At 35.2% G+C, this 27920-nt stretch overlaps 1 protein-coding gene across 1 annotated transcript in view; it reads right to left on the bottom strand.

The window, feature by feature from the left end:
• Nucleotides 1–27920, bottom strand: part of KHDRBS2 (KH RNA binding domain containing, signal transduction associated 2) — a 362692-nt gene that overhangs the window by 33705 nt on the left and 301067 nt on the right. The window contains exon 7 of the mRNA XM_062571095.1: nt 3357–3439. Within this exon, the coding sequence (XP_062427079.1) occupies nt 3357–3439 (83 nt within the window). The remainder of the gene's footprint in view (nt 1–3356; nt 3440–27920) is intronic.

The raw sequence follows: 27920 nt of genomic DNA, 5'->3' as shown, positions 1-27920 counted from the left end.
ACTGGAAAGGGCAATCAGTTATTTATTTAAATATTTGTCCCGAGATTCCACCCTGCATTCTGCATAGTCATTACAGGACAGGAAGATGAGCAGGAAAAAGGTAGCTTTAGGAATGCGACTGCTAACTAAAGCAAGGCATACCTCATTCAATATAGACTGTAACATTAGCTATATTTGGCACAACCCATAATTCTTTCATTCCTAAAATTATAGTCTCCCCAAATTTAAAAAAGATACAGGTGGTACACTACTTACCACAGTGCGGCTTTGCTGCTCCAAGGTCCTGCTGTCCTCTTTCTTCAAGCTGCTTATTGTGTCCATTTCAAAGTAGTCTTGAGGTGTCTGTTAGCTCATTTAGCTATGCAAACTTATTGTAGGTTTCTGCTATTCCAGTTTGGTTCTGAGACTCTTCCAGGAGGGACCTCATTCCCCTATCTTCAATCTAAAAATCAGACTGCAGTCACAAAGGACCTCTGGAAGGATGGCAGTGCTGGAGTTCTTTGGGGAAGGACTTACACAAAATGTGTTGCTGAGCATGTTGTTCCATCTCTGACCTTCAGTATGAATCTTCAGATAATTGTACATAAAAGTACAGATTGTGTTATCTTCACCTGCAACTGGATGATCTTGCAGCTAGGTATTTTTGGTGCTCCTTCTAATAAATCATAATCCTATGTGTTAGCAAAATAGTGTGTGTTAACAGCACGCACATTTTCTCTACTGTTGTCAGAGATGCAGTTATAAAAATTCTGGATCAGGCCACTCTTGGACAATGAAGGACTAAAGGACCCCAAGGCATACAAATGGGCAGAGAGCCTCTGCTGAGCAAAGGGGAAGTAGATATATGGTCTGGAAGACAAAGGTAGAGGTAACAGTGGTAGTGGTAGCAGACTATCTGAACATTATCTTCACAGTGTGAACTGGGTCAGCAGAGGAACAAAACAACTTACTACGTTTTTTAAAGCATACTGAATTCAGATTGCATTCAGTTCTCCTCCCAGTGTAGTTTTAAGTGAGGATAAGATTAAGACTTGGTCAACAAGTGTGGTGAGACAAAAAGCCAGACGAGAGTTCAGACCTGCTTTATAGATTTCCATATTAATTCCTTAAAGAGGAATTAAAGTGGAAACAATTGTCCTTAACGTGAGTAAAACTCTTGCAGCTCTCATTTCATGCCTTAGGATTTCATTTAATCCCTGCAGATGGCAGCAACAATTATTTTTCTCTCTGAGCACATCATCTACAAGGTTTTCACATCCTCTACAAGATTTTGCTGTTTTTTCCCCACAAAACACACACTAGATGATCTGGATCAGTATTCTGAAGGGGTACAAATTATCTTCTTTCTTACCTGTCTGCATCCTATGTCTTGCTCAAATGATCAGAGTTATACTAATTATAAGATATGAGATTAAGAGAAAACATTTTAATATATATACCTAACCTAACATTCTTGGTGATACTGTTCTATTGTATTATTTTTTGGTGGGCTCAATAAGGATGCATTTCTGTGAAACTAAATATCCATTAAAATATGGAAATCCAAATTGCTATCTAATAGTTCATTAGTTTCTTGTATCTTTGAAATCTAAATAATGTGTTACTTTGCAAGTACTCTCCTCAAAGTCCGCAGACCAGTTGTGGCATTCAGTAATATTCAACATGTCTAAGTATGACTGTATATCATGCCATATATTATAAAAAAAGATGTTTCAATTAGAGAATTGAAATACAGTAGGCATTTTGTAGGTAGCTCACATTAGTAGAAAATATATTTGACTAATAAACTTAACAGGTTTTTAACTGACAAAATTATTTGACTCATAAGTTTTCTTCTTGAGTCAAATTATTGCTACTAGTTCTAGCTTGATATATTACACTCCTCCTCAACTTGACAAATATGTAATTTCATTGCTGGGGACATCAACTTGCAAAGAAATTACAAGTTAATTCATGTGAGATAATACAATGTCATAGCAGAAAGGTTACTAACTAATTATTATTTTTAAACTATAGATAATATCTCCTGTGACAGTTCACTATTGTAGCAAAAAATGGGCTGAATTCTTTTTTAAAAAAATTGACTACATTTGACAACAAGAATATCTACCTACACAGTGACATGATAGGTGCAGCTAGTAATGTATAATTATTTAGAAGTGTGTTGTTAAAGTATACTTCACATTTAGGTGTGACAAATCCTTTTAAATATTCTTCACTGGTTATAAAAATACTTACAAAGACTTTTTGTATCAGCTCAAGTGTCATTCACTACAGCAGTTATAGAGTTGAACATAATTCTGGGAGACATTTACATCAGCAAAGCATTCAGCAAAAAATGCTTAAACAAAAAGCAAGTTTAAGGTCCTCTGGTCTTTAAAGTGCAAAACTCTGTACATAATGATCTTTTCTTGTCTGGTAAGAATTGTAGTAATTCAATTAAGATCTACGTCTTCTTAAAACTTTGTTTGGGTTTCTATGATCAAACGTCTATCCTTAGCGAGCAATCAGATCATTTTCTGAATACCTGGCTGAAGCACTCTTTTAGCGTTCAGTTTAACTGTGAAAAAGATGTCATTTTGCATTTAATAAACACAGACTGGCTGTAGAGAGAAATATACGTATGCCTGTGTGGAATATGTGTAGGTAAAAAGTATCATTTTTGTTACCTCTTTTTAGTGACATGAATCATAAAAGATGTGAATATAATTCTCTCCATTATCTCACACAACAAAGACATAAAGTAAAACTTCCAGACTTGGTTGCTTTTATCAGTTCTGAAAGTCATGGAGAAAGTTTCTGGCAGAAACTAAATAGTTTCAGTGTTAGTTCAGGCAAAAAATCCATTTTATAGTTTTCCTCGAGGAAAAGGAGAAATCAAGTTTCCTTGATGCCAACCAATACCAACCAATAGCAGGTATCTGCCATTAGCAGGTATCTGCCATTATCAGTACTTTTTTTTTTTTTTTTCCTTCTGGTTTTGCCCAGGCATTACAAAAACTATGAAATATGAGATGTCCTTGGAGACTTTGCACTACTAAAGAAAAATAAATGCACAAATAAGGTCAGAATAAGATCAGGTAAGAAAATGGTGTAACCGCTAGTTTATTTTTAAACTACAACTTAATTTGCAATGATTTGAAAAGTCTGTTTGTGATTTTTGCTTCATCTGAATAATTCTGTATATTAACTCTGACCACTATTAATTACATTTTGATAACTATTAAAAATACTGTGAGATTTTGTGAATTTAATGTAGAAAATAAAATAGGAAATTTATATTAAAAACGAGGAAAAAGACATGTTAACTCTTAACAGTTTAATTGAAAAAGTCATATAAATTTAAAAACACTTACCTCTGTGTTTGGGTGGCATAACTGTTGTCATATGCCTCATAGCTTGGATCATCATATTCACCCCCATATCCATCATCATATCCCTAAGGGAAAAATAAAGCACTGTAGCTCAGAAGACTGATAAACCAAATAATATTATCAGACTGTAGAAGTAATCTGCATTAATATATACATGCTATGTTTGTCCAGTGTTCTGTAAAACCTGCAGTCTTAATGATGAGAATTGTGAATGTACACGTTAACAGCTACCTGTGTGTTGCAAATGTAAAAAAATAAACTGCAGTGTTTGTCCAAGCCACAGTGCTTCAGCAGGATCTATTCAGCATACTGATGAATGATGCTAAAAGCAATTGTTTGCTAGCAATTTGGTGTAGAAATCTTTTCTTAAACACCTATAGGTGAAAAATGGCTCATTTGGAGAGATAGTCTATCTGAAATGAAAAGAGAACTCTAGAACGCAGTTCTGATCCTCTGATGTCTGCACCCTTCTACTAGGGGAGCCATGGGAATGACTTTGTATATGATAGACAATATGTTCATTCAACTATACAACAGCAGAGTAGGCAAGAAATGCTGTATGGAAACATATCCTTCTTCTCTAGGAATTTTGGGAGCAGATATTTCTAGCTAGCAGAAACCAAACACTTTGCAGTCACAAGAAAGTTCTTCTCTTCTGGGAAGTACTACAGGAATTACAGGGGGTTAAAAAAATCTTTGACAAATATTAATTATAGCAGAACGCAATTCAGTCCTTTTCCACAAGCTATCCAAAATTTAGTTAAGTTGGGGCAGAAGGCATGGGATGGGGAATCTCCAAAATAACAGGAATCCAGTAAATAACCACTTCTGGTAAACTATCATAACAATGCAAAGTACAATGTTATTTTGATACCTCATACATCTGCATTGAACTAGACTTCACTGGTACACCTGATTTAAAGAAACCATTCAAAGAAGAAGGTGTTCAGTTATGTCTCCTTATGTCAAACATACTGCATTTGCCTACTGGTCTGGTTTCCTACTGAGAACTGAGTGTGAGTGTGGACTCCAGGTGAGAGGTTTCACCAGTGAGGAGCTGAGTGACCAGAAGGATGCCCAGGAGGCCAGCTGCAGTGGGTTACTCCTCCGTTCAGGCCTCTGCCGCAGCCTATAGCATGGGAAAGCTTTTCTGGGCAGGGGAAGGGAGTCCTCTCAGGGCCTGTTCTGCGACTGGCAAACGATGTCTTCCAGAATCCGCAGTCCACATAAACCTCATCATCTTCCAGTTCAAGGGCAAGCATACCAGTTTGACTTGCCTTCATTAATATACTCTCATAACAAAAAATACAGTTAAACAAAGATACTCTTGCAAACCACTGTTATGTGTTTAACATTGTATCACTAAATACACAGTCTTGCTTCTGGGGACAGGAAGAGGGAAAAAATGAACCACACGAAACAGATGTTAGTCACATTGATTAGTACACTACTGGAAAGGATCCAGTTACTGTGCAGTTAAGTGTGATACAAGTTCCTATACAAAAATGGAGTAGCTAGAGGAAATGCAGTTCAGCATGTTTACCCGCTATATGAGAGAACAGGAAAGGGAGCAATTATAAATTATCTCTCAACAGTTTCTTGATGCCTGAGGTGGGTCGCTATTCAGCATCAGTAGGAGAGAGAACACTTGTTAATATATGACACTTTTGTTGGTCATGTTACGTATTTTAATAGTCTCCCTAAAGGTTCAGAGCAGGTCAGAGCCACAGTAAAAAGCACAATGCATCTTTAATAAAGAAAAAGTATTTTCTGGTTAATGTTCTGTTACTTGTATTGTTTTACCTTTGAATCCTACAGGTGAATTAGCTATATGTGGTATATACTAGCAAATATGGTGTATTGCGCCTAGGTAACCCTGTTTCAAAGAAGCTTTCAGGTATCTAGAACAGCATTTAAAAACATATCAGACATCCAAGAAATCCAAAACAGTTCTGCTCATATGATTAAAGTTCCTCCAACTTCCTGAGCACTTTTTTTTCTGTTTAATCCTCAGCACTGACAGCTTTCACATTTCAAAGCATTTCTTGCACATGCATTTGGAGAAACTATACATCCAGCTCCCATTTAGACCCTGTGAGGATCCAGAAGCTATTGAATTTGAGGACATTCAAATACACATACACCATTCTCTCTGTGTGATAAGGACTTTGCTTCCAGAAGTAATTCTGTATTTTATTCAGAGATCAAAACCCAGGAAGCTCTCTACAAATGCAGCGAAATCTTTTAATCAGCAACAGAGTCTGGCTCTATCATGCATTCTCTAGATCTATTAGTCCTTGTATTAGAAAAATATTAAATCAATCTAGATACTCTGTATATGCACACTGAACACAAAATGGTATTTTTAGGGAATCTAACCAAGTTACTAAGCCTGTATCCACAGTTAAATGAAGGGAAAAGAAGAATCACCAGTGCGCTTTGAAACAGACACTTAATTTTTTTCCCCTTATAATTTCTATGATCTCCTTTATTTCAGCAGAACTCTTTATGCATATAAGTATACATTATACACATATATACATATACATACATATATACATATAACCCTTGAATCTTTTATCCTGTATGTTAAGTTCTTCTAAGTCCTTTCAGCTGAAGTCTGTGTCTTTTGAGCAGAACTACCTCTCAGATAAAGTGATCCTGGGCCTGGTTAATGTCCACAGCTTGAGAACCCACTCCCATGCTAAGCAGAATATTAGAGCACTTGCATTCTGCTTATTATCACAATAAGCAGAAACTGATAGGGTCAAGCCACACAGTTTTGGTAAAGGAACAAAATCACCTCACTAGCCTTCAGACTCATTTGAAGAGGTTAATGAAGGTGCAGATAAGCAGGACATGATGGAAATAGTTTTCTCTGAATTCACTCAAAAGCTTCTAATGAACAAAAAAGCTTGCCAAAGGACTGGGATTGGTTGTCTGGGAAGACTCTTTCCTTGTGTGATTAGGTGCTTTAGTCACTAGCATTCAAAAGAAAAAGCTTACTGGAATGAACTGAAAAATATGAAAAAGAAACCAGTAAGAAATATTCGAAGTCAAACTAATTCAAATATGCAAAGTCAAACTGCCACTTCTTCATCATCTAGGTTTTTATCCAACAGTATCTTTATTTTCAGGTATTTATTAATGTAACTCCTTTCCAAAACAGAGGAAAAAGATACCTTTACTTTGTGGCAGGGAAGGGAAAAGAGAACATTTCTGGGTCTTTTAATTATAGGAATTTACCCTGATCTTGCAGTGGTACATCCTGAAAAGGAGAGAAAGGAACACAGATGCACTTCTGGAGTTGCAGTGGATTTAACGATCTTTATTAAAAAATAATAATTTTGGAGAGTTGGTATAGTTCAGAGATTTAAAAAACATTAAAAAGAAAATTTAAGGAAAATTAAAAAATACAGATCAACACAAGAAAGGGCTAATTTGTAAACAAGAATATTTTAGTATTTACCATTCTTTCCTCACAAAGTGAAGATATGAAAAAGTCTTAGAAGACTCTCAGAATAGCATATGAAATTATTAATTGGAACAAGCACTGCAGGAGCAAGTATGTAGTACTTTACCATTGACACAGAAAATTATAGTCAAAAAAAGGATGCGCCATAAAAAAGGGAAATAATGCAAGAAGGTTTATATTCTACTACCTCAGGAGAAGGTATCAGTATGATTCAACATCCAAGATATCATTGGGAAAGATATATTTTATTTATTTAGATTCACTCAAATCCTCTCAAACTTGACATGTCCAAACAAGTATTAAAAATACGAACAAAATAATAAGTATCATCAATAAGAAGGGCATTATAGTCTATAGCAATCTGTTCTCTTTAAACATGAATTTCCTACCTAACATTAAAACCCCATTTTAAACAGTAATAGCTCATACTAAAATGCACCAAATTTAAATCACTCCCTCTCTGAATGGCCTTAGAAAATAGGATTTGCACAGCATGCCCTGAAAAATGGTAGGCTTCAATTCTGGGAAACCAAGACAGAAAATAATTCAAATACTTCTAATGAAAACTGCCCTACTAACAATATTGTACATACGTTGATTTCCTCCGTCCCAGCAATACATGAGAAAAGACACTTTAGGGAAGCCAAAACTAGTCAGTTTTATTATAGAAGAAAGCACAGACTCTTTTTAAAGCAACCAACTTCAAAAAATCCCCCAGAAATAGCAGGTCAGAGCACAGTGAGTTATGCTAATCTTTGCTTTGCAAATATGTAAAGAAAAGGTCTGTAATCTGAGAATCACGGCAGCACTTAGCATTTGCTGCAGACCAGAAAGTTACTCCTGGTCATGAAAATCAGTACTGTACCTCAGAGTGCAGATACAAAGACCCAGCTCTAATTGTAACTCTAAAACCAGGGGTTTGACTGTAAAGGGGCTTTCATGGAGTTTCCACTATTTTCTCCTAGCTGCTTCCATAAATCTGCAGTGTTGTATTCTCTTTTCTGTTGTGACTCAATCTCATTCATTCTCTCACACATCGGTCTCATCCCTATCATCTCACCTTAGAATTCTAAAAACCAGTCACCTACCGCTAAGCTAGTCATTGCGAACTCCCTTTAGAACCAAAGGGTAGAAATAAAACATTTTTAGAGCATAATCTATCCAATGCATTTTGACATCTATTTGAGGATAAACTGGATTCCTCTCTAAATGAGGTCTTTTTCTTCAATGACTACAAAGGGAGCCTAGGATGGATATCTCAGATTTAGATAACTAACCTTTTGGTATGTTAGTTAGGTTCTCATTTGAAGCAATTTATTGTATATAGAAAATTGAGCTTACAAAAATCAGTGCTACTACGCTTTATTTTGACATGGCCAGAGACCCAAAATGTAATCTAGAACACTGTGAAATATGCATGGGGAAGGGTAGAGGTGTCAAAATAGCATGTAAAACAGACAGCATACTGTTCAGAGAACACCTCATGTCAAACAGTTTGGCATGCAGTTGACTACACATCTAGATAAAAGGACATGCTAGCAACTACAGAAATTCTAAATCCCACCCCTTTTACTCCATGTTAAACACTGCGAAGAAAATACAGAAACATATCTGGGATGCTCTCTCCTTCCAGATATACAGCTCATGCCCTGAGCTAGTCACACTCCCTGTTTGATGTAATTTTCCTGCACGGAAAAACAAACATAAGGGAGGAAACAGCAAATACTCTTCTAGTGCTTCACTCCCCTCACCGTATTTACTCACACCACCACACTATATGGGCACAGCACTCTCCAGGGAGGTGGGAGGTATGTGCTTAAAGGGTGTCACACAGAAATGCTAATTTTAACCAAGATTTCTATCTTTTCAAGCATATCATAATGATTATATGTGGACCTGTTCTAGTGTTACCTCTTTCTCTATTTATTCTTTTTTAAAAAGTGGCAAATAGAGCTGTCATTGTATGTTGGCAATGATCTATGAATGCTGGCTTGATTGAGCCTCTCTAGAGAGCTACAAGGGAAGATTTACCTTCTGATCACAGTCACATACTCATTTGCTGCCCAGTCTCCAAGTCTTTTTAAAATGGAGGAAACTTTGAGTGTATGTAAAGGGACAAATCTCAGTACATTGAAAAATATCAAGCAGAAAAAAAGAAGAAAAGAAGAAACCTGTGGAGTTTATTTCATGTAATTTAAACAAATGGTAATTTCTCTCTATAAAGAGGAGTAAAAAAGACTGCTTCAGATTTGGATTATTCACTGTTGAAAACCTTAGTTAGAGCAGATGAATCTCACTGAAATAGTGGAAAATTAGTCTGTTGCTGAGGAAAGATTCCCAGAATCGTAATTTATGCTTAGAAACTTAACCTCTGACAAAATTCTTCTTCAAGCATTTGTGACTGTTATCATTGCTAGCTTTGAGATCATACAGCTATACCTTCAGGGTCAGAAGAGAGACTAGATAACACCAGTTTGTAAAAGATGACATATATCTTCTACAACAGTGAGATCCCACCAAGTCAAAATCAATTGAGTAGCACTATATCCATCAATATGATAAATACTAGTAATAATAACAAAAATAATGCTGAAATTAAAATGGGAAAACTAAACAATAGAAAACTAAGGCTGTATGGTATGGACTTCAACTCACAGGCTTAAATGCAATATATAAACTAGAGTCTACAACCAGAGCAGATGTGCTTGCCAGACGCAAAAAAGTAATCTCAGTACATCGGGCCTCCTAACGAAATCAATTTTATTCTTCTCATACAACAATTGGGAAACATCTTTATAACTGGACGGTAAAATATACATAGCTGAACATGTTTCACACAGTCAAGGAAATGCCATTGATATTTCAATATAATCATAGTTACAGTGATTTTGTGAATACAAAGCAGAGAGCACAAATGACCTGCTCACATCTTCATATTTCAAAGGTACAGAAACACAGCACTGAACAATTAGGCTAATAAGAATGAGTCAATCTAAACTATTTCACTGCCCAGAAGCCCTAAAACTGATTCTTCTCAAGATAAAAATAGGGCAGTGACCATGGAAGGAAATAACTGTGGGGTACCTAAGCAATCACAGTAAAACAGAATCTCAGATACTTCAGCAAATTGCTGTGTACTCCCAAAAATGTAGTAGTTTTATCATATTTTTCTAGTTTTTATTTTCTGTAGTTTTCAACTAAACACAAAATAAATCCCTAGCATTTAAAATACATTTTGGTGTATTGAAAATAAAATCATCAAAATGGGATGAAAACATAAAAGAAAACCTAATATAAATGGGACTCTTCTCCCTCCTTCCACATGTACAGGACTATAGCTTACACCATAATTTACTGCTACAATTATTATATCAGAACATTCATCTCATATCTTTATTTCTTTAAATCTTCTGTTAGCTCTCCTGTGCTCATGAGGTCACACTGAAACGTCTAATTCATGTGTCAAAGCTCTGTATAATCTGCCGCTGCTTATATCAGTTTAACTCGTTGCACTTTCCCTGCCCACAACCTCACTGCCATCAACACCCAAAACAGGAAATTTCCTTGCCCCTTTCATTCTTCCTTTTTTTTCATACTGTCCCTCCTTACAGAACAGCTTCCTAACCTCAGTGTCAAGCATTTACCCCATTCCTACAGCACGGGAATGTGTTGCAAAACCAGCCTCTTATTCCAGAATCAGTAAAATGAGTCACTTTAGAAATAAGCAACAAGTGAAAGTGAAAAATAATCAAAGTTATCTGCTTTGTGTACCTGCAGTAAGTTGCATTTTCAGCTTCTAAGATTCTGAGATCCCTGAAGGAAGGATTTTTTAATAGTTATTTAATAGTTATTTTTACTGATGCCTTGTATTGCTTTATATAGTACTTCCATAGTACTTCCATAGTACTTCAGTGTAACATATTACAGTTAGCAAGCTGCATTGGTGGTAATATCACATAACTGGCATTTAAAGATTTATTTTTCCTGTAAATTGAAATGAATAGCCTAAAAGGCAGTCTTCAGCTGCAAAGGGAAGATGGGCTGTAATATACCACCTATTGGTTTTAATGTCTTTATCATATCTAGTATTTCTTTCTCCAAAATTTCAAGTAAATCAGATAGTGAACTTGTTGAGCATCCTGATTTTCCACCCAAAGAAACTGTATATCAGGAGATTGATCTGACATAAAATCTGTACATGGAGGAGGAATATTTCTTATATAGTAGATATAGAGATCATTGCAAGTATCTATTGAAGACTGACAACTGATGCATCTGAGTTTAGCAGCTTATTGACAGCTTAAAGCATATCACAGTGGTTCTTCACTGTAGACACAATCCCTTAAAAGTAAATCATTTCAATTTCAAATAAGTCTTATAATAATTCAGCAAATTAAATTTCAGGCCCTTAAAAATGTCATTCTTTAATTTCTAACAATTTCACTCAGATGCATTGTTGATGCTGGAAGTAGCAGATTAAATATAACTTGACCAAATGCAAGACACTGTGCACTGGTAAATACATTCTCAAATTTTATAAACTGCCTGTTTCTCTGGATTTACAGAATTCCCCCAGGAAAAAAACTTGTGGGAGTCATCACGATTAACAGCTAGGAGAACTGCCAAATTCTACTGCAGCAGTAAAACAAACAAACAAAAAATAGCCTTTCATTTTCTAGCTGAAGAAAAGAAAATGTATAGATTACTTCTAGGTAGAATTCCATTGTTTTTGATCTTTTTTTTTTCTCTGTTTGAATCTATTTAGCCATTAATGAAGGCTAAAACAACTTCACTTTGGAAGAGTCCAAAAACTGTTTGCAATAGTTAACATGTAAACACCTTTTTATTTTATAAAGATTTGGAGAAAATCACAGAGTGATTTTAAACTTAAAAGGAGAGACTACAATTTCAGATAGAAAGAGAAAGCAGAAGTAGATTAGAAATTGTTTAAAGTGCTTAAAACAACAGAAATGGTAACTTTTTTCCCTTTCTTAATCCTGAAGTAACTCTGAGAACTCAAACACTCTGAATATTTGAATCTTTAACATCTTCTTCTACATCTGATGGCCTACAAACATTTTCATAAGTGGCACCTGTTTGCGCAATCAAATTCCAAAAGTCCTAGATTGTTACAAATAAAATTCATCACTGATCTCTCTCCTTATTTAAATTTTTAGTAATATAAAATATTTCCCAGAAAACAATTTTATAGAAAAATATATCCAAAAATAAATTTGGACAAATGAGATTTAATTGATTAGATGATCTCCAGAGGTCCCTTCCAACCTTACTGATTCTATGATTCTATGATTTTTGTTTTTAGACCCAGAACTAAATATTATTCAGTAGGCCCTGTGGTACCTTTGATATAGTTTCGGAAGTTGCAAGCTGAGCAGTTTGTCTTATCAATTTATACATATAAATTGATCATTTTTTTTTCTTCCAAATCTAATTTTTGAATTTGTCACATAATCAAAGTATTTCCCTTGATAATGCTTGAAACTAATTTAATACTGGACAGACTAAGCATCATGTTGATGTAAATTTCCAGAAGAGATCAATCTCATTTTTTCTGTCTATGAAAATGATTAAACTTATTATACAGTGCCATTCGCTGTATATGCAGCAGCGTTTGCATTGCTGTTAATCACACTTGAATAAAAATGTTCCTGGAAATAACTTTTGGTCCAGTATATTGTACAGGAATAAAGAAGAAAGTGCATATTCAAAGCATCTCTTAACTGTACTATTTTGTATTCTAATGGATATTATCAGTAAATAACTAGAACATATATTTTAGCATGATATATAAAATGTAAGAATTAGAGGTAATGCAGAAATTTCTTCTTGATATTAAAAGATATGTAAGAAGAATGAACTTAACTAGCACAATCTTATACAGGAATTATTACAGAAAAAGTCAAGTATAATTAAAAGCAAACATGTAGCATGTGAAGGGATTCTTATTTGTGAATAAAATAGCGAGCACAACAGTAAAAAAGTATTTAATATTCGAGATACTTAGAGGTAGTCTTTAAATTGTTATTCTATCAAATTTGAGCAAGCAATTAGAGAAATTAGGGATAGAAAAGAACAGATCACCTAATAGGAACTCCTGTCAAATATGATTCCTCCTTTCAGCACATTTTTTAGTGCTTTCTGTAATTAAATTCTAAATATTGCCAGTGGTAGGGATTCCACCATTTCTCCTGGGAGATTATTTGACAACCTAATAGTTCTTAGTGTCAGGATACCTTTTCTAACTTTATACCATATTACTAAGTATATCTCACTGTGCCATCCTCAGCATGCTCCCAGCTCTGTGTTTATCCAGTATCTTTTAAGAATAATATAATTAAATAGAAAATATAAAAATTTAAAGTCAAATACAACCCTGATACAGACACAGACATACTGATCAGTAACACAACAAGCCAGAAACCTCAAATCTTCATCAAAACCTTACACAGATTCATACCTACAAAAATCCCTTCCTTTTCTTTGGGTTCCATAAATAGAACCCAAAAGATGTCTGAAAAGATGTCCAGTCATCTTAGACTGTACCGGCCCAAGACAAGAAAACATTATGACTAGCCCCAGAAGTGAAAACATTTTAACACAAGGGCTTCTCAGGAGGTGTGGCATAAGGGGAGACATGACCTGTCTAAATTAAATATTTAAAGGCTGTGTTTTTTGGAGGTTGTATTAAAGTCACAGAATCATAATCACAGAATAATTGAGGTTTGAAGGGACCTCTGGAGATCAATTAGTCCAATTCCCCTGCTCAAACAGGGTCACCTAAAGCACGTTTCCAAGGATTGTGTCCAGACAGCTTTTGAATAGCTCCAAGGAATGAGACTCCATAACCTCTCTGGGTAACCTGTTCCAGTGCTCAGTCACCTTCACAGTAAAGAAATTTGTTCTCAAGTTCATATAGAATTTTCTGTGTTTCAGTTTGTGTCCATATCTTACTGATATGCCTCCATTTCTACCTATGCATTTTAGCATATTTGCCAATCAAAAATTAACCAATTGTTGAATACAGGAATATTTTGGCATTCACTCTTTCATAGGTAGGATAATTATAACAATTTCATTGTTCTACTTAATAGTCATTGATATTTCGGAAAAGGTGCCATTTTAGATTTTGGTAAGCTTCTGCTAGACAAGAAGCTGATAACAGCTGTACTGATAACAGCTGCTACACTTCTGATTTAGTTACAGAAGTGGCTTGCACTGTAGAAATATCAGTGCAGTTTTTAAAGAAATGGGCTCCTCTATTGTACAGTGTAGATTAATACACTAAGAAATATATATATATATATATATATATATATATTCATACATACATACATAGGGACCTCTCTTGTTCTTTGGTAACTATCATCCTTTCATCCCTTTACTCACATTGTATGACTTAATGACAAAGCTCTCTAAAAAGAATTGAGAGCAGAAAGTGATGTTCATAACTCAAATCTCCAGTGAGATGTAATTTCTAGTTCTTTTTTTCACAACCATATTAGACAAACAGTGTCAAATGTGACAGCCTCACTACTTTCTAAAAGGAAATACTGTTTAAAGAAATTACTCTCTGGCCATAGATGTGGAAGCACAATATAGATTGCAGAGGTTGTTTTTTTTACTGATGTACTTGAAATTGTGTGTTGTTGGTGTTTTTCATATGAATAAATTTTGCTATCATTTCTTAGAGCTTCTCACTAAACACAGAACCCTTTTAGCTGCATAGCTGTCATTGAAAATAATTCTATGTGGTTTTAGTTCTTCAACATCTTACATTTTAAAGCATTCACAGTAAGTAAATTTGCATTAATCTTTAAGAGAGTGCTCTCCCCTACCCCCCCAAACAAATGTACACATAGGAGCAGAAACCTATACAATCAGTTCCTACACAAAACATTTTGATTGTCTCTCCAGCTATCTAGTAAAAAAAAAAAAAAGAAAAAAATTATAAGAAGCAGCTTTTTATCATGACCTACCACCCAGGTCATATCCTTCGGCACTTTCAGTTACTATTTTTTGCTGTATATCACAAAAATTTTATAACATTAGCCTTTGATTATTTTTATTGCTGCAACTTTCAGTCAGTTATTTCTTTGTATAGAGAGTTATTTCTATGGAATAAAGTTCCTGTTGTAATATATTTTAATCAAATTATCTCAAGAAGAGAGAGTATGGTTAAGGTAATCAAAAGAAATAGTTTCTTAATTGATATTTCTTTTAAACATTATTTCAGCATTTCACACACTCATCTATACCTTGTTTATATGATGAAAATATTTTGCCCCAGATGAAATAAAAATCTACCTGTGTTTCAGACCTTTGTTTTAAAGGACAACAATTTTATGGGGAGTTTCTACACTGAAGTCAGTGAAGTTGACATCAGGTCTTATGCAACAAACTCAAAAGCTACTATGTAGGTTTTTAAGTACTTAAAGAAGGAGTGAAAGGAATAGCTAAGAAACAAATCCAAACAGGAAAAGTCTGCACTTATTCTAGTGGAAAAGGAGGAGCATATGGATACATCTTCTACACTATCAATTCAGAGGGAAAGGTCAGCTAACATTTAGACTCTGCTTGAATATTTAAAAATTGAGCAGATTACTCTCATTTTAAAAGCTGTAATGTCAGAGACTTAAGATACTGTCACTCTTTTTAAAAATCTCAAAAAGATTTTACAGAGGTGGTTCACATTTGTAATGTTTCATCACTAACTAGTCAGTATTCCACAGTAACAGTATTATCTCTTTACTTGCAAATTCCTGTTCTGTTGTTATTACTTTATAGAAAATTGGGATTAGCTGTAATTCTAATGATCAGTGACTCAGAAATCCATATAGAAAATCTCAGTTTTTCACAGATGCAGTGCAACACACTATATAGTGCTTCCTTACAGTATTTTGCTGGGTTGTGAAACAGAGAACATGAGACTGAGTTTATTTTTCGCTTTTGTCTTACCTAGAACTAGTATCATGCTAGTGTAAAAATAAGTATACATAATGACATGAAACATCAAAGTAATACTTAAATAAAAAAGTAATTACCTTCCCTTAATTAACTGTTCCTTTTTTTTTTCAGTTCAGTACACTGCTCCATTCATTCCTAAAATCTCATGCCAAACAATGAAGATACTAAAACACTGAAGGAAATAAGCACAAAAACATATACTTGCTAATTCCAATAATCTACTCATTTAAGGGGATAGAAGCTGAAAGGAAGCTGGCTCTTTCAGCCACTTAATCTAAAACATCCTCAAGGTTAGTGTTTTTTTGTTTTCAAATTTCAGTGTAAGAAAAATCCAAATGAGGCTCCTGAAAACATTTGACACCTTTGAGTCCCATGCTGAGTCCAAGAACTCTACTTTCAGCAGCCTGGCATAAAATAGCAAAACAACAGCTGGAAGTTCATTGTCCTACAATGCAGCTGTCATCTCTGCCAAAATCTCACTCTGTTAACACATTTAAGAAACAAAAGAAGCTGACTTAACTCTGATGCTGATTTCTCACACTACACCCCTCTAAAAATATAAAAAAAAAATCTTTCATTTTTGAGTTTCTATATAGACCAGTAACTAACAAAGAGCATAGATTTTCTTCATGTTGCATGATTACTGACTTGAATATATAGCATTAATGTTAAACAGGAAATAAGTCATTGGGGCTAGTGGTATTTATTCCCTTGATAAAATGTTTGGAGGTGTGTGAATTAAAAAGTGCTAGGTAAACTTCTGAGGATCACACTGATACATGTAGTATCAGTATCACTGCATAAGTGAGTATTTTTCCTGAAATCCTGTTATTTCACTTCAAAATGGACTGGCTCAGAATGAGGAGAGTTATTTCAGAACAACAATTAGAAAAACAATGCAGAAATTCCTGGTCTGATATAGTCAATCATACGTTATTTTACAGGAGGTCATCCCTGGCTTTTGTTGAAGAAGGTCTAGAGTATGAGTGGCAGCCTTTCAAGTAGATCTGTTTATCTGAACGTTGCATGTGTCATCATAACACTTCTCTTAAAGGCCATTATCTTATTTTTCTTGAATATATATGCATATATATATGTGTGTGCATGTATGTATACACATATTCATACACACAGCTTTAACAGTTCCTGTTGTTATCAGCAGGTGACAGAAGAGGTTAGAGTAATTTACCTTAACCTGTGGAAAAACCGAAGCACTAGAGTTGAAATGGATTGTAGGGAACTGAGGCTTCAAAATACTCAGTACATTTCTCTCTGGAATTTATGTTCCTGTTTTAGGGCTATTGCAGGGCACCTGCAACCACTTCCCAGAGCTGCAGGAACTCATACTTACAATTAGTCTTTCTTATCAGTGCCTACTACAGGAAAGTACAATTTATGGGATTTGTCTAGATCAAGAAAATCAATTTTGGTGTCAGTGTGAGAACTAGGTGCCTCATCATCTGACCTTCCCATAATACAGACATTCAACTGTAATGCAGTGGCTGCACATAGCTATCTACTGTCATTTTAGACATCCTAACACAGCTTGCCTGGCTTTTTGCTCCTAGTCTGACAGGACAGGTCCTGTGTAACCTCTGTGGGTGTCTTGGATGCTGTAGGATGTCTCAAATGGCGTAACAATCCAACAGAAACTGACTTATGAGATTTATTTACAGATGAAAGGTGTCCCTGGCTTAGTGTTTTGAGTCAGGAGTGCACTTTGTGAATTTGCTGAGTGTTCCCACTTACTATGCTTCAGCTCATATCAGAGAATGGTCTTGGAGTAGGTGAAATATCTTTCTTTACAGTGAAACTGTACTGAAAGATATGATGCAGGAACACTCCTAGTTTACTCCAACTACTGGACGTGAGACCAAACTAGAAGCAGTCTGAGGTAGCTCTCCTCATCCACCCCTCAATGCTCAAACATAATAGGGCGGGCTCAGGTCTTCAGCACTGCCTCTCTGCAATTCCACTCCCAATTGGCATTTGCTAATGTAGACGCCGTTTAAGACATGTCAGTTTAAGCGTCCTTCAAGTGTCATTAGACACTTGCATTGCAGACAATGAAGTCTGGAGGATTCAGCTGGCTAAATATAGATGCTTCACACCTTTTGAGGCATCAGAAGCCAACCAAGACATGTGAATATGGTTGACTACTATAACACAAGACCTATGAGTCTTGTGAGAGAGAGCTGTGGCTTTTCAAGTGGCAAAAGAAAGTGAGGTATGATACCCTAGGGTGTCTCCAATAGAAGCAGATACCTCTGTGTGCACGAATGAATTGAGTTCTAGCTCTCCATTCATTACATGGGAATACATTCATTACCTGTAGACATCTACAAGAAGACACCTGAAGGTAGATAAATTAATCTTAAGTGATTAATCTGAATCTCACCCTAGCTGACTTAATGAAGCACCGATCCACCAAAGCTGACTACGTATATTTCAGAAGTCTAGAAACACCTAAGATTTTGAAGTTTATATTCCTAAAACTTTTCTTCTGGGCAGTACTGTAGTCTTGGCAGAACTGAACAGCTCTAAAATTGTATCCAGTAATGCCTAGTTAGTATTCACTAAATAGAAGTTCTTCACTTATCATCCAGGTTTGAGTCAGTTGGCATGCACCAAGAGTATCTTCTACATACATCTATGATGATCAGTCTGCTCACAAAACACAGCTGGTATCACTTCTAAAATTCCAAAAAAGCACAGTATCACAACACATCAGGGAAGTGCCAAACCTGGTTCAATACCTATTTTATCAAGAAAATACATTTCTGTTGAGGAAGGCTATTGCATCAACTAGGTTTTAAGTTATTCTGTGATATTGGTACTCTTATCTGGTTGATATGCAACTTTGTTGTTAAGGTACAATCTTGGAGAAGAAAATTTTGGAAAGTAATTTTTGTCCAGGAGTTATTCTGAGTTGTATTTAGTTATTTTACAACATGTTAGCCTGCTTAGAGCAGAAATAGAACCCCTGTGAGGTAAAATTCTCTCTTCTCCTCCTCTGGTGGTTTAAAAGAAAGACTCTCTACTCCTCGGTACTCCAGCTGCAGAAGCTGTAAATCCCAAACATCCCTAATGAACTTCATAGATACTCCTATCTGTTTACTCATAACTGCCCAAGTCAAGCATCCTACATACAATTTCCATAGCATTGCAATCACGATGTCAATCACTACATATTACCTGAGAACAATTTTGGAAATAGCAGTCTTTTAAAGCCCTGCTTTCCATCCTGAAAATGCCTTTGAAATTACGAAATAAATGTTGATGTTTACGTACATAACATCACTATATCCCTTGTTTCAAATTTTCTTCTATTTGTCTTTCAGAATGTTAGTGTGAAACAAATAAAAGCAATACTTCATACTTTTGCTTTGTCTTTTAATAACAGCCCCTCCATGCATATTCTTGTTTCCTGACTATTTCTCTCCTTTTCAGAGAAACTAGCTTGATCAGAGAACTGAAGAGTAGAAGAAAAGGAAAACATTTTTCTGCATAACTAGTCTGTCTCCTGAATTGTTCATACCATACAGGAAAAATGCCACTAAGAGTTTAATCTGCATATTTTTATAAAGTTACAGCAAAAGAACAACAAATTAACCACTTAACTTAGTTAGATGCCCCTTAAATCAGTGGGAAAACTCTCATGGACTTCAGTGGCAGCAAAATCAAGAAAGTAAGTAATTGAGAAATTTTTCACCTTTAAATCTGGAAAATTTAATTGTAGAAATGAATTCAGAAATAAAAAAAAATGTGTTGTTTTCTTTATTTTAAACAGTGGCGATTAAACTAATGTATTAATAACATAATATAAATGATTATACTGAGCCTTGCTAGGTGTTTCATATGTTAGAGAATTCAACTTTCAAGGAAACCTGTAATATAAGTAATTATCACTATACACATTATACAGATGCAGAAAACAGAGGCTGAATGTGCCGATGTAATTAACACGCTCAAAATCGAAGTGGAAATCTGCGTAAGAGCAATGAATAAAACTCAGAATTACTTGGATCACACCATCACTTTTCTAAATGGTACATATATCAGTTCTTGCGCCCATCAGCATTAACACAGCTTAGATATTGATTCTATTGTCGAGGTTTTTCTTACGAACATGTTATGAAGATCTGATCCAATAAACAGTTTCACCAACTCAAACATTTAAAGATCCATGTTTGGAAGTCCACAGCCAACAATAGGAGGATATCATCTTAAAAGATGCAACTTACTGCTGCAAAAAAGTTCTTTTAAAATTGTACAGAATTACATGTATATCCTGATGAAGAAGGTGGTTTGGTTCATTACAGCCTAGCCTCATGACTTTCTCTTCATCTCCTAACAGTTGATGAATAAGCTTTAAACAGTGCTCTGCTAACTTGACTGACCTACCTTTTGCTTTGTCAAGACATCTCCTCCTTTGATACCACTAACATAAAAGGTTTAGACTGCCCTTCATGCTATCATTTAATTTTCTCTGACACACACTGGTATTATACATTTACAATGAGAGCACAGTGAAATCCTACTAAAATTGCAAGATCAAAAGTTAGTATGTATACTTAGCAATGTTTAGTTGTCCATCAGTATGATGGACAACTGTGTCTGATACTTGACTGGATATCTTGGTATAAGTTATTTGTAAGAAAGAACTAATTTTTCTGGTTCTGAGAAAACTGCTTTAATTAAGTATGCTTGCTATGTGAAAATAGGTGAAATTTTCTCTGTAAATTACTTGCAAGGAATGATATTGAAGAGATCCATGATTACCTTCACCCTTGATCCTTCCTCTATCATTTAAACTAATCTCACATCACACCTTATTAATTCTTTACAGTAACTGGACGACTACAATCAGTACCAAATACAGGACTGCTGATGCATATATATGTATGTATATGCGTGTGTGTGTGTATATATATATATATATATACACATATATATGAACCTCTGTTGCTCTGACACTTACACATATGCTTTTACAGTCAATTTTTCACAGAGCAAGCATATTAAATATGGTCAGGCAACCCAAATGCTTGCCCCCACAGAAACAGCCTGTGCAGACCTTTCAGCTTGTTTTTCACCCTAGCATTTGCTTCTCTGTTCATATTCTCAAAATTCAAGTTTTTAAACACCTTGCTTCTATCTCTACTAAAATATTATTTCATTCTTGACAGATTTTTAATTTTTTAGCAATATTTTTTGAGTTTCATGGATTTTGTAGTTGTTCTACACTTTTTCTACACAGAAAATACTATCAAGCAAGTATGTATGCCTTCCAAAGTATGTCCAGTCGATCCTGGTAGATATGAGTGAAAAAGTAAACAAGTAACAGAAAAAAATCCAAGGAGCATAGAGTAAAAAATTCGAACTCCTTGGAAAGCTTCCAAAAGTTGAAATAAAAGTATACTTGTATTTTTGATTTAGTCACAGCAAACTTTTACAGTAAAATGAAAATTTTCTTTTTTTTTTTTTTCTGTTAGAAATGGGTAATTTTCTCTTGAAATTGAGAGCATTCTACTATGACAGAAATCTGGCCTTTCTGAAGAACTATTACTCGACAATTACACCTAAAAGTTAGAACAACCATTCATACACATTTTCTTAAGTATTTCCCCAAATTAATTTGTTAACTTCACTTACTAAATCTGCTAATCAAATAGTCGTTTTATCAAACACAAAGGCGCTAGGAACACCTCATTTTTCAGTCTCTTCATAATGCAATGAACTAAGTCTAAAACAATATACGTAAACTGCTTGGATAATGCGGGCTCCACAGTGAAAATAAAAAAGCCCTTATCTAAGAGGTGCAGTAGTCATGAAAGCAAGCAGAGATCATATTAATAGTTCAGATGCTATGTAGATTAACAAGAAAGAAAAAAAATTGAAGGAAGCCATCAAGTATTTTAAGTCATATCAAGATTAAACTACACAGAAAATCAAAACCGTCTACACTGCAACAACTTACTTTTGGACTTTCGCATAAGTCACTATCATAGTCCCCCTTAGTCAGTTTTGTGCAGGACAATTGCAGGGATGATCTAGACCAGAATTACACCCGTAAAGGAAAGCAAGGCAAGATTTGGAGTAAGTTATGCCTCTGTACGAGCCATAACGTGCAGGGTGCGGGCAGCCAGGCCGCAGGGCGCTGGCGCCACGGCTGCCCAGGGCCGCCCCAAGCCGGTCACCGCCGGTTCCAGCCGGCTCTGACCGGCGCACGCAGCCCCGCGCCAGGCCGGCAGCCAGGTGGGGGGCACATGGGAGGGATTGGGACAGGGATACCCCTGAAGGGACCGTGGCCCCCCGAGCACTCATGCCGGAGCGGAGGAGCTGTGAGAAGCAGGGAGTACAGGAGGAAAACGAGTAAGGAGCAAGACGAGGCAGCAAGAGACCATCGTGCACTGCCCCAGCCTCCTGTGTCCTCCTGGGAGGGACTGAGTGTAAGGTGCTGTGACAACATGGGAGTTGAGACTAGGAAGGGGGAAGAGAGGTGACTCACTGAAAGTGAGCCTGAGCAAGGGGGAGGAAGGGTATTTTCCTAAGTGTTTAATTGCTTGTCTTGGGGGCAGGTTTAGCTCAGTTGGTTAGAGCGTGGCGCTGCCAGCACCAAGGTTGAGGGTTCAATCTCTGTACGGTATGGGCTATGCTGAGGGTTGGACTAGATGACCTCCAGAAGTCTCTTCCAACCTTACCATTCTGTTTTTTCTCAATACCCAAATCAGTAATTAAAAGTTTATGTTAATTGGCAATAAATTACATTAAGTGGAAGTTCCCGAGATGAGGCTGTTCTGATCATGACAGTTGTCTTTATTGTTTTCCCCCCCCCCCATTTGCTTGGCCCCTGTATGAAAATGGAGGACTGTTTTACCTCACCAAGAAAGAAGGGTTAGTATTCAGATTCCTAAACACAGGCAGACTAATTTCATCTTCTACTTTAAAGGAAGATAAAAGTTGCAGCATGAACTACATATAGAAAGTTCTTTCTAACTGAAGCCTACTCAAGACGTTGTTTCCTCCAGCATCATGCATCCAGAACACTCCAGATAAACTTAAGAGAAAGTTATGTTTTTATCTTCAAAACAATGAAATGGCTGATCAGCACATTCATTTATAAATGGAAATACATAAAAATGAGTTTATAAATAAATATTTTTCTGACTATGCTGTAGTCACCACTGTTCAAGATAGTCAGTCATCCACCTGAGGGCTGAAAATAGATCTTTAAAAAACATTGTTAAGCACTACAATATCTTAAATTTACTTCTGCTTTACATTTTGCTAATATCAAGGTTTACCTATTTCAAAGACCACTGTGAATCATTCGCTTTAGTCATGAGCACCCTAGAGAGCCATTTAAAAATACAACCTACATGTAACAGTTTTGCTAATCAATATAGGTGAGGTGGAAAGAAAGTCTTTTTTTTTTTTTTTTTTTTTATAGAATATTCATCACCATCATATAAAGGAGAATAGGCAAGACAAGAAAAAAAAGGTGCTAGTTTTAAATATAAAAGAGAATAAACAAAGATACATTCTAGTTAAAAAGCCATTGCTTTAAGGAGTGCTCTAATGGAAACATCAAGCCAGCACTTAGCTATGCTGTGGTTGAATTGTGTCAGTACCAATGTACCTGATTAAAACAAAACCAAAAACTAAAAACATGTAAATCCAGTTGGTGTCTCTCTTGTACTTCTCTATCCGTAAGATCTAGATCTGCCTCAAAATGCATCTTTTCTGGGCTAGTAGGACATCAAATCCAATTTCTTTTGTTAAGTTTCTAAAAACTTAAATTATATTCCCCTGTGTTAGGTGCTTTCTATTCAGAATTACTTATCTTGGCAACTTTCTACCATGTAGCACTCCTATTTACAACCAACAATAGGATGCCTGTCTTTTTCACTGCACATTTAAATGAAGATTTTCTATGGTGAACAAGACTGTGAAAAGTTTAAAATGCTAACTCCAATTTCAAGACAGAGAGTTCAGGAGTAGAGATGAAGATAATTTGAGTCTGGAGAAAGCAGGACTCTAGAATTCAAGCTTGCTAAGCTGCATTATAGAAAATAAAAAAAGTTTTGGAAACTGTTAAACAAAATGAAAAAACAGTAATTTCCAGCCTTTTATGAAAATAAATTATGAAAGGGAGATGTTAAGAAAACTTGGGGAAAAAGCAAGACCTCATAAACTTCAGTTGGAAAGAAAAAGACTATACTTCCTTGCTAAGATATAGATTTTAAGAGATATGTAGGCAGTAACACTAATGACAAATAGTAATCACTAATGAAAACAGAGTTAACTATCGAAGTGTTTCTGTGGATGTGAGGCTAAAAATTTTCATAAAATAACATCACAACGGAAGTATTCTGAAAAACTGGTCTTCTTGAGAAAAAGAAAAGGTAGCTTAAGTCTCAATGTTCTGTGGTAATAAAACTATGTATTTAGGTTTCAGCAAAGATAATAAGCACCAAAAGCATACAGTATTCTTTCAAAATTCCTATGAGCCAAGTCAAGGTGCTGCTAATATCTATAGCTGTCACGTGTGCTATTCCTATTTCCATTTTGATACTAGTTATCATTTTCTGTTATCCCCTCAGGCAAAGCATGCAGGGGAAATGCTTGTTTGAGCATATCCTTGTGATGGTACAATTTACTGAAATTTAATAAAATTACTGAGGTACACTAGCTGTGGTCATACCAATTAATCACTGCATGTCATAAAACTGTCTGTTTACCCCACCCCTACTAGCCATTGTGGACCACACCAAAGGTCCTCCCAAATAGCCTAGTATGCTGTCTCTGACAGCATACACTAGCATATAGTAGCAATAGCAGCAAATATTTTGACTATAAACAGTACAGAAAGCTAGGCAGAAATGTCATCTAGAAAAAACGGAGTGATGGTCTCTCAGACATAGTCATCTGGCTTTATGCCAACTGCAACGTAGGGATTTCCTATGTCAGTGGTTGCAAATGCCCATCAGGTAGGCCTGTCTTCCATGAATATTTATAGCAATTTCTGAACTCATTTTAAAACTAATTTTAGCCTCTGTAGCATTCTGTGACACAGATTCCAAAGCTACTTGCTGTGTAACAAAATGCTTCATTTTTATTATTTTAAATTGGAACTACACAGTCTAAGAAATAGGCAAACCAGCAGATTTGTGCACACTTTGCTATCTTCCTCTTTTTCAATAATTAAATTTATGAGAAAACTTTCCCTCATATACTATGATGACTTGATAACTTTAAGAGCTTTTTTTAAAGAACATTATCAAGGTCTTTTCAAAATTCTTGTGAACTGCCTTGATCATATTAACTTTTTTACTGCCTCAAAGAACGCTAATATTTTTGAAAACACAGCTTTGCTCTTGATATACTACACTGATTTTCCTCAGTATCCCATGCATGTTTCTGTCAAAAAGTTCTTCTCTTCATATGTTAGTTTTATGTATCAGTTCTTGGGAACTTCTATCAGTTTCCCTGAACAAAATATCCAATTTGCTGATCTGTAGTTCTCCAGAATATTCTAAACATCTTTTCAAAAAATATTTTATTTACCATGTTACCTTACTATTAATTTAAGTAATAATGCAATTATTATTTGTGCAACATTATATAAGTCATTAGTTTGATATTTTTGAGGTTTTTAAGGCCTGTCAGAAACACGCTAGGGATTTGTTATGATACTTGCAACCTATTTGTTTGAAAATTTTTCTCTTAATGCCTTAGTATGCAACTCTAATAGAATCTCCCAAATCTCTCTTTAGTGAGTATCCACTGACTGTCTGGCAAACTTTCTGCTTCCAAGTTGCGAAAAATATTTTGTATTGCTTGGTCCACAACATCTTTTTTTGTTTTGGGTGTATTATGATGTTCTATATTTTCAGTGTTTAGACATGTTCCATTCTATGAAGAATGTAACTTTATTTCTTACAGCTTTTAAAGAAGACAGAGCAACAAAAGACTGCAGGAATAATTTCAGATAGTGTTACAGTTTTTAAGACCAGGAGGATCAAACTAACTGCAAATTAATTTAAGACTGAATATTAAAGAAAGTTCATTAACAGTGAGATTTGTTACAGAACATAATGATCTGCCATAATGATCTTCTGCTTATCCTACTAAGGTATTTTTGACTATGCAAAAGCACAAATAGGGACAATCTGGCCTTCAAAATTTGGTTGACCTAAGCAAATTAAATTCTTATTTACCTATTGCCTAGAAAGCTTTAATGACTATTTTTTTCATAAGAAAGAGAAGCAAAGTTAGGGAGTTTTTAAATTAGAATTCTAGAGATATTTTTTGAAATTGTTTTTCAGCTAAGGAACAACTAAAGACAGAGAGCTCTGAATTTTTTCCTCATCTCCCAACCCAAAACTAGCTACAGGTTGGGACTGTTAGATAATGAATATGTATTATACCTTTGCTATAATGTCTTACAGAACTTCTGTAAATCAGGTTGCTTCTCAATTTTACTCTGGGACTGGAGAGATTTTATCAGTAATATCACAAGTCAAACTCATTTTTTTTTGAAGGAACTCTAGTATTTTCAACTGCACATTTCAGTAATATTGGATGGTAACAAAAAACCTAGAAGGGGAAAAAAAGGGGCAACATTGTTTTCTATCCATCTTTAACACTGAACTTAGTGACCTATTCAGTCTTTTGAACTCTGATATCCTGAACAAGATTTTGCACAACCCTTTTCACAGGAAATTTCTAAGGCTCTGAAGGAACATATAAAATCATATTAAAAAAATGTAATAAATCTAATATAGAGTTTTCAGTAGAAAAAGAGGTCTGTGTTATCTATTGAGCTTTCATTTATAGTTGTTATTAGTCCTCCAGTGGTGAGAGAGGCAATTCTCCATATATTCAGGGATGCATAGAGATAGATATTGCGGGTGTTCTGTTGAAGCACATATTTCATATGCTGCTTCCTTGAAGAAATATGGTAGTTTAGACTCATAGCCTCAACTACCAGTGTTACCTACCAGACCTGTACAGAAAAAAGAAATCAATACATGGTCCCATTTGAAATCCATGAAAATCTGTTATTCTATTAGAAATATAAGAATTTTATCTTATGCAATACTATTGTGTCATCTGCTGGTCATTGGATATCCCACGTCATAGTTCAGAGGTGATCAATAAGCCAAAATAGCTAGTTTGAAAAGCAAATATAAGTTAAATACTCTGGGTCCTTTACAGATGAATTAAAAGTTAAATAAATATGTTAATTGTTTCCTAGCCTGGGCTGGTGAAACACATTTAAACTTGGATGAGTTGAGAGGCAAAACAAATTTTGATTAGTTTACAAACCTCTTACAGATTATTTCTCTTCCCATTTCTCAGTCCTTTTTCTGACCCCAAAATAACAACAAACCCAATCCCAACACTATACTAATTCTGGTATAATGGCAGAAAAAGCAATATTTTATTTAGTTGTTGAATGATTGAAGAAAAATGTATGGAAAAGATTTAGCTGTGAAGCAGCACAATAATACTAATATAAAAGAATTACAGCAATATAGAAATTCCTGTATTTTTCTTGTTCCAACTTTACTCATCTTTCAGGTAAACAGGTATGTGCCTTTTTCTACTTTTATATCTGATTATATTTCTGGGATAGAGCAGCTCTGGCTACTTATAACTGACATCAGGAAGTATGCTGCAAAATAAAACTTTCCTTTAACCTACTTTTTTGGTCATGCAGAAAGTGGATAGATAAAGACATTTCAGCTTTCAATTTGAATTTCCTGACTGTTAGTTACACCTAGATATTCTTTGGGCTTATCTTATGCTATGCATCTTCATGCATGACGTATATAGCTACTGTTCAGCAGGGATCACAACAATGCCTTAAAGCACAAACAAAATATCTGTGCATATGTGTGACTGAATATTGTGGACATCTAATTGTGAGATATTTATACAGTGCACCAAAATTATCTCTGTCTTGTTTCTTTAACTGTATCTTACATATTTATGCAAATTTCACATTCTCTTGTTCTCAGATATACACAGCTTGAGATCTAATTAAGTCAAATTATCATGTGTAACAAAAAAGACAA

This window comes from Rhea pennata, chromosome 3 (assembly GCF_028389875.1).
Source record: "Rhea pennata isolate bPtePen1 chromosome 3, bPtePen1.pri, whole genome shotgun sequence".
Classification (NCBI taxonomy): domain Eukaryota; kingdom Metazoa; phylum Chordata; class Aves; order Rheiformes; family Rheidae; genus Rhea; species Rhea pennata.
This window is presented reverse-complemented; position numbering and strand designations above follow the sequence as displayed.